This window comes from Odontomachus brunneus, unplaced genomic scaffold (assembly GCF_010583005.1).
Source record: "Odontomachus brunneus isolate Ranch 3 - 2012 unplaced genomic scaffold, Obru_v1 Obru_scaffold_089, whole genome shotgun sequence".
In the NCBI taxonomy this organism is placed as follows: Eukaryota; Metazoa; Arthropoda; class Insecta; order Hymenoptera; family Formicidae; genus Odontomachus; species Odontomachus brunneus.
The window spans coordinates 634001-643148 of NW_022639539.1; the positions used below are offsets into that span (position 1 = coordinate 634001).

Consider the following 9148-nt stretch of genomic DNA (forward strand, 5'->3'; position numbering starts at 1 on the left):
TTATTAAAAAATTTGATATAAAATAATTAAAAACGGTTTAAAATTGTGTTATATACAAATTTAAAAATATATAAGATTTAAATAAAAAAAAAATCATTTAAATAAGAAAAAATCATCTGGGAATCGAACCTGCAACCCCGAGCGTAGTAGTTTACGTCTTACCGTTGACGCTACGCTGCTAGCTCGAAAGTTGCTTTTTCGTAACGGTACTATAGGGACAAAAATTTTTCTCGAAATATTTAAAAAATATTTCTCGAGAATGCCTCAATAGTGGGTCCTACAGCTTTACAGGAGTAAATGTATGAGTGCGTACTACACACCCATAAAATTTTAATCAAATCGGTGATCAGAGATTGCCGGGTTCCCCTTGTTAGTGGCGCATAATAGAGGGTATAAGCCTTTAGTGGCGCATAGCTAGAGGGTTAAAGTATATATCAATATGTTAGCTTGTGGTTTATGTATAAAACATTGCTTTTTACACTTTATTTTTTACATCCAATTGGTGATACATTTTGTATTATTATTTTTACAGCAGATATTTTTAGACCTAACCTTCTAATATGATTTCTTTTACGAAAAATACAAGTTTAAGCAATAATATTTCATTTTAATCATTTAATTTTATTTGTGCAAGAAATCATGTACATTTAAACTTTTCACTTTTCTTTTTTAAATTAATATTATTGAGAGTTAACATTGAAAATGTCTCGCGTACGTTAAGACGAGGAAATGTTTCGATGCGTGCAATATTACGTCGACATCATAATCCTCTTACAATACATAATTAATTAAATTGCAACTATCAATATGTACCAAATATATACGATAACAAAGTAGAATAACAGAATAATGCACATAGAGTTATAACGCGAAATTTGAGGATTATTTTTCCTTTACTATATATATTATTATGCGTATAATTTTATAAAATTACTATTCCTAAATTTATAAATTCGATATATTCTTTTAAGTAATATTTTAAGTGATTTATATGCAATTACAATTGTTTACTTTATATTCCAGCAATTTGGTGAAATAGTAAATCAAATAGTAGATGATACAACTCCTTCAATTGTGATCAATTTCAAGTCAAGGAAAGAAGCTGAAGTTGCTTTAATAAAAGGACGCACATTTCAAGATAGACTGTTATCAATAACATGGGTGTCTGGCCATCATTTGCATCGTGGAGGGGCTGGTAGTAATTCAAACGCATCTGTACAACTTTCATCACATTCTGAACAAGCCGCACCTACGACAGATGATGATATCGATTTGGAAGTAAGTTCTAACATAAAGAAGTATTTCATTTAAAAACATTTTTATTAATATTAATTTACAATGAATATCCGTGAAACATCTATTTTCGATCTGATATAAGTAGATATCGCAGCATGACTAGACAATATTATCCCTCGTCTCAACGTAAATTAAGTCAAACTAAACAAAAAAGTTCTGTATAACATTTTATTTAACTACGTATGATTTTTAATTACTAATTACAAAAAAATTGTCATTAAATCATAATACAGTGAATGAGCTATATAAAAGTAACTCCTAAATTTATACATAATCGGCAATCCGTAACATTTGCATGCGCGTGCATACACACATACACGCACATGTGCACACACATGCACAAAGTTTATCATAACGATGCGATATTTGAGATATTTGTGACAATAAAAAAAAATTTTGAAAAGAAACATTCATATTTCGGTAATTACGTATTTTAGTTCAGATGATTCTGAACTTGACATATTAGATACTTGGAAAAATTCCTAAGATCATAAATAGATGGCTGTAACAATTTACAAGGAATAGAGATCCTATGAGAAAAGATAGGACATCAAATGTTAACGTTTTAATTGGCTGCGCCATGTTTGGGTCCTCGTTTCCGGTTAGGATCATCAGCTGAGTGACAACACAAGCAATGGTCTGTTCTTTTCAGCTGCACTGGTTGCACTGCTGAACTTGTGAGTTAAAGTGAGACAAGTATACTTCTAATTTGAACCCAAACATGGCGAATTTAGTATCTACAGGCGATGGTGTCTTGTCTTTTCTTACAGGGTCTCTAACAAGGAACATCTGCAAAGTGTCCGTCTCTGATTTTGAAGAAACTTGGCATATTTGTACAAAAGAAAATAATAGACACATTTTTTTTTATTGATTAAGGCTCAGGTCTAAAGGATAGAACTATCCTTCAAAGTTTCATCTCTTTTTTGTTATCTTGGTAACTACTGAACTTGGTCCAAATACAAAATACTTTTTAAGGAAGATTTATGTGGTTTTTTATGCAAAATAAAATAGATTTAATTAAAATTTAAAAAATGTTTTAAACAATTAATAAATTAATTATTGTCAACTTTAATTTTTTAATTATTAAATTCATTATATGAATAAAAAATAAGTTTTTTTTATTTTGAATTTATCCGTATTGTTTTATATTTAAATTATACGAACATAAAGATATGTAAATGGACATCATTCTGCGAGTTGCCCACTTGGTAGCGTGCGTGACCGCTTAACTGTTACATTGCCATACAAATAATGAGTCCTATATAAGGGTGATTCAGAACAACCTTTTAATATTAAAAGTACAAAATTTTGACAAAATTCTAAGACATTATTTCCTTTGGCAAAACTCCGACCAACACGTAATTGTAAAGTTATTACCAAAAATAGTTACCCTATCACAAGTTCAAAAGATAGACAGGGACGGCGCGACTCATCATGACACATAGGCGCTAATGTTGGGTGCCCGCTGCAGTCAGTTCTTCGCTACAGTAGCTACGTTCTAATATTCATTGCCAAAACACCATCTCTATTGTGCGTAGGAAAGATTCTTCTAACTGGTAATGTTGTAACTTGTAACGTTGCAGTCGCAAAACATACACACAGACGGCAAACTCATCCTTGATAATCTCTGGGAGAAACACGTGTATATTTATGTGTTTTTTCCAAGACTTAGCAGTCGCCGAACAATCCATTAATCGCGATTAATTGCGATTACCGGTGATCTAGTGTTAAGTAGTGTTATTTCTTTTGATTCCAATTGTGTAAGTAAAAGAGGCCGAAAGAGAAGCACCGAGAAACGGTGCTTGCCGTGTATGTGCGCGCGATTGCAACATTACAAATTATAACATTGCCAGTTAGAAAAATCTTTTCAACACACAATACAGATTGTCGTTTGGCAATGGATATTGGAGCGCAGCTAGTGTGGTGAAGAACTGACTGTAGCGGGCACCCGACATTAACGTCCATATGTTACGGTGAATTGCGCCGCCCCTACTTATCTTCTGAACCTGGCCCGTAATAGGATAAATATTTTTGGTAATAACTTTACAATTACGCGTTTGTCGAAGTTTTACCAAAAGAAAATGTTTCTTAAAATTTCGTCAAGATTTTATACTTTTAATATTAAAAGGTTGTTCTGAATCACCCTATATTTCTCTTGACTATACTTAAATAAATATTATCATATTAAATATTACAGGTAAAAATAATTCAGAACTGTTAACACGTAAATGCCGCTGAATATTTTTTATTTGTAGCATATTGTGCCCGTTTGTGCTCGTGTCTGGTATCTTGCGAAAAGTAAATAAACACAAATGTAAAAACTAAAAACCTTGAATAATACTATTATGTATACTCTGTAGTATTTTTATTAAATCCATAGACGCTCGCCAACTAAACGTCACATATCAAACTGACTCGGTAGTCTGTATGCAACTCTCTCTTCATCAGTTGATGTCTTTGACATTTCGTCGTCAAAGATGACGATATGTCACTCTTTCTCTATCTTACTGTATTGTGCGGATGCAACAATATGCATCGCATTGCTTATCACTGTTCAATTCTTCTTCAATACTGTTCAGTCACACGTATCACACAATTGGTCAGAACCAATTAAAACAAGCATTTTGTGGTTTTTCCAACTAATTTTATCAATTAGGCATTTTTTTTCTAATAATAAGTTTGAACATATTTAAAAGTAAATTAAACATATCGCATTAAATATATAAAATACCTGAAATATAAAATATATTGCAGTACTTATACAGTGTCCAAGAATAATCTACGAAGTTTTCGTGAGAACGTAGAGCGTGTCGAGGCGAACCTAAAAATCCTTAGCCATTTTGCGATATTTGTAATAATAACCGAGAAATTAATTGCGAAAGCTTAAGGAAAAGCGTGAGCTGAATAGACGGAACGCTCGAGTCAATGCAGCCCAATAATATAACGTGCGGATATCGGCGCATGGTGATTGGAAGAACAACGCACCACTGCCTATGCTTATATCGTTACGTTCTTATGTTTTGCCGCGCCTACTATCACTACGCCGAGGCAAGATGTAGGAGCGCAGCGACAGTTGTACGTTGTTCTTCCAAACGCCGCACGCCGACGTCCGCGCGCTATATTAGTGGGTCCGCACTGCGGTTCAAGTACTCCGCCTCTGACCATTCGCGCGCATTTTTCATTAATCTTTCGCAATTAATTTCTCGGTTATTATTACAAATATCGCAAAACGGTATAGGACTTTTATATTCACCTCTACCCTTTCTGTATTCTTACGAGAGCTTCGTAGATTGTTCTGGGACACGCTGCATATTATATTGCAGGACAAAAACCTCAGTCATTTGTTGACTATACAATTATTTATTATTTCAGCGTTCTACCTTTGAATCTTACAAGGGGACTGTTTAAACACGCTGCGTTAGATTTGGCTAATCTTTATATATATTGTAGTAATCTCCTTCCTGTAAACACAGCTTGTATGACTGTTGCTAATGAGCACTAGTTTATGAAAAATCGGAGTTGAAAGTTTTCCGTACGCTCAGAGTACCGCTTAAGTAGAAGCGAAATTCAAATAGCCAGCGTGGCGCAGCGAGTAGGGAGCGCGGCTAGAATGTTCGACGTCATGCGTTCGATTCCGGCTTGCTCTTTCTTTCTTTTTCTTTTAATTTTTCTGAAATATAAAATAAAATAAATTATTAATACGTGAATTAACCAACTATCATCCCAGTATTATTATCATTTGCATTTTTTAAACAGAATTGTACGAAAAGTAATTAGATACGCCTATCAACAAATAAATAAATTATTCTTTTAAAGTTCGGGAAGAGATTTTATTTCAACATTACGTTACTAGTCGTTATATTACTTTGGAATGCTTGTCTAATGAAGTTTTAAGCTTTGTGTCTTGTGAAAACGGGCTAACAATAGTATTGTTTTTGCTATCTGCGAAAAGTTCTTCTCCATCACACTATACAATGAGCGTGAAAGAAGCGGGCCCGCAAGTAGCAAAAACAATACCATTGTTAGCCCGTTTCCACAAGACATAAAGCTTAAAACTTCATTAGACAAGCATTCCAAAGTAATATAACGACTAGTAACGTAATGTTGAAATAAAATCTCTTCCCGAACTTTAAAAGAATAATTTATTTATTTGTTGATAGGCGTATCTAATTACTTTTCGTACAATTCTGTTTAAAAAATGCGAATGATAATACTGGGATGATAGTTGGCTAATTCATTAATTCATAATATTAAGGGAGTATTCTAGTGTGAAGGCCCATTTTCAAGGCGATTTTTGGGAATTAATTTAAAGCAAATCGTTAGACTTACAGAGTTAATGTGTTCTACTGACATTTTTTTCATCTTTGAAGAAATATCTCAAATTTTGTTAAAGCTTTTTACTCAAAATTGAAAAAAATATAAGTGGACGAAAAATCATGCCGTAAAATCGTCTTCTATCGAGCGAGTTGATTCCCGCCGTTCTCGTCGTCTGAAACAAACGAATTTATTTTTATTTTGTTCTTTATAAATGTGGCTATCGTCCGAACTAAAATTAAATAATTTGAAGAAATTTGACAAAATGGCAGTGCCTAAAATATAGTAGTCAGATTTCTAAAAAATTTTAACTTTTTACGGTTCGGAAAAATAATAATTTGAAAAATATCAAAAAGATTCTAGTTTGGGCGATAATCTAATATATACACTATATGTGTGTAAAACTGCAAGTTTATCGGCCCAGTAGTTTCCGAGAAAAATACTCGCCCGATTTGAAAAATGTCGTTCCGAGAAAAACGCGTTTTAAGATTCTCATGCACTTATGAGGTGGATAATGAGCAACTTTCCATGGTGCCATTCATGAACTTATGAGGTGGATAATCAGTAACTTATCCTTAATCAGCTATATCAGGGCCATACAAGAGATCTTCCTCAACTTCAAAGAACCTATGTTTGTCAGATTTTTCTTGTCTCTTAGCAATTCTTGCTTCTTTTGATTCGTACGACGCCCGCTGCTTTGAACATTTAACGCTTTTTGTTGTCTTTGTTATTCGCGAGGAATTTTGCATTTTGGCCGATTTTTAATCCTATTATGTCCATTATTTTTACAATTGTATTAAACCCTTTATTGAATAGGCAAACAGCCAAAAAGTTGCAATTTACACAGTCTTCTTTTCACATCTTCTTTTCACAATACAGATATTTTTGTGCAATTGTCCAAATTAATGAATTTAAACTTTCGTTATTATTTTGAGTGAATAATCCGAAGTATCGTAATAAATCATTGGTAATTAAGTCTTCGTAAATTGGTTGGATGACATTTAACACTTTGTCATTCATCTCGGTCCGCGCCGTATATAGGCTGCGTCTTTTAAACCTTTATAACTCGGCCAATTTAACGAATTTTATCTTAATATTTTAGGGACATATTTTCAAGACTCCAAACTATAAAAATAGGTAAAAAAGAAAAAATCGATTTTTTTGGACCCGTCACACTAGAATACCTTCTTAATAATTTATTTTATTTCATATTTCAGAAAAATAAAAAAAAAAAGTTAGAGCAAACCGGAATCGAACGCATGATGTCGAACGTTTTAGCCGTGCTCCCTACTCGCTGCGCCACGCTGGCTACTTGAATTTCGCTCCTACTTAAGGGGGGAACCTGGTTTAGGAAGTCGAAAAATGTATGATTTTTAGAAATTTTTTTCTCAGCTAGAATAAAACCAATCACTTCCAAATTTTAGGATTGTTTTATTACATATTTTATCTCTGTAAAATAATTTTTTCATTAAAAAATATTGATTATTTGTTTAAAAAATGGAGCCAAGTGAGTAGTGCACTGCTGCAGTTGTTCCACTGTGTACACTGTAACTATTATAATTTTTATCTGAGACAAAAGAAACAATTATTTTTGTTAATTGTAATTATTTTTTGTAATTACTTTGTAATTATTTTTTGTTAATTGTATGTAATTACTTTCTAGTTGAACCAAAAACTTTACAAGAAAAGTAAAAATTGTTAATTTTCAACGACTTTGAAAGAAAAGTTACGATTTTTATCAAAAAGTTTCAACTGTGTTGCAAAAAAATTAGTCTAATGTAACGTTTTTTAAAAACATTTAGGTTCACCTAGAAAAGGAATTAATCAGCTACAAAACAAGCCTAGAAATAGTTCAATCGGTTTATTAGAATTGTCTTTATCGTGTACACAAACTCAAAAAGTACTGTTTTGAGAAAATCGCGTTTAAAGTTTGCGGAACACAAAAGTACCATTTATACCAGTCACTGGCTAATCTGGGATACCAGATCCATATAATAATCCTTCAGCTTCTTCATTACTTCTTTTGAACCGTTAATTCCATTCTACGCGCTGTTCGAGCTTCTTTTGAGCTGCTTAAGCTGCGGCGCCGCTATCTCTTAAGTCGCTACTCGTCGTATAAGTGGGCAAAATTTTGAGCTTGCAACCCAATTCTAATATCTAACATATTCATCATCTTCAATGTACTGTTATATCCTCCATTGAAGACACATGCGGCAATAAAAAAGTAATTTCGACTATTTTCGATTGACCGTTTATAACGACACAAAGCGCTGTTTCTAAATTTCACTGTTACTTGACAACTGTCTCGGCTACTCTAATACGTTCAAACATAAACCTTAACATATAAATATAAACAATGACTCATCTGCTCAATACGAAACATCTGCCGAGCTGATGATAATCCTCTACGAAAGACTAGGAAAGAGGAGCGCGCTATATATCTGCCCGACGCATGATCTTCTTCAAGTTGTAATTTGAAAAGTATTTTGAATTTCGGCTTAAAACTTTAAGGATATATTCTAAGGTAGTACTACTATCAATTAAGACAATTTTTGAAAATTCGATTTTTTGAGCCCTATAAACTAGGTTTTCCCTTTAAGCGGTATTCTAGGCGTCCGGAAAACTTTCAACTCTGATTTCTCGTAAATAATACCCATTGGCAACAGTCATACGAGCTGTGTTTACAGGAAAGGGATTACAACAACCTATATAAAGATTAGCCAAATCTAACGTGGCGCGTTTAGATAGTCCTCTTGTCAGAAAATTTCTTCAGAAATATCAATTTCTTCTTTGTTGATATTACTGAAAAAATTCATACCTAATTATTTTAAAAATAATTATTAAAGTATTATTAAATTAAACTATTGTTATATTAAATTATTAAAAGTATTAATAAGATAAAAGAAAGATATCTATTTTTTTCCTTTAAATAGTAAAAAAATAATTAAAAATTATTGTTAGTTTATGACAATGTAATTATTAATTTGATAAATGTTTTGTTAAAAATAATAAAATAAAATAAAAAATTAATCATGAGAAAGTATTACGTTAATAACGCGGTTGATCGGATCCGACCAGAAGAGCACGCCGAATGAAAAATTAGGCTTTATACTGAGTAAAATAGTACAATCCCATTTACCTAACCCTAACCAATCGCTGCGGGAAGACTCGTTTGAAAGCACAACACATCACGCTTCATTCACGCTTACATAGAAGCAGTAGAAAACGAATTGTGTCAGATCCGACCTATAAATATTAAAGAAGAGTTAATATTAGGTGGTAAACTTAGTTCCTGCGGCTCACAGTTAGATGACGTTAGTTGTAGGTGTAATTTATTTTGACATCTGAAACTGGCTGCATTTTAGAGGTTAGACATTTGTCAATAAAATTCAGTGCGAAGAGATTCATTTAAGCGAGCAGTGCTATTTTTTCTTTTGATTAAATATGGAACGTGATAAGTTGTTTTTTCGACATGTGCTGCTTCATTACTTTGACTTGAAAAAAACTGCAGCTGCAGCTCATAAATTGCTTTTCGAAG

General features: G+C 32.7%; 1 protein-coding gene across 1 annotated transcript in view; it reads left to right on the forward strand.

Moving 5' to 3' along the window:
* The window catches only part of LOC116848091 (RNA-binding protein 26), a 178423-nt gene that overhangs the window by 138094 nt on the left and 31181 nt on the right, over positions 1–9148 (forward strand). The window contains exon 9 of the mRNA XM_032823859.1: positions 1024–1278. Coding sequence (XP_032679750.1) covers positions 1024–1278 — 255 coding nt within the window. The remainder of the gene's footprint in view (positions 1–1023; positions 1279–9148) is intronic.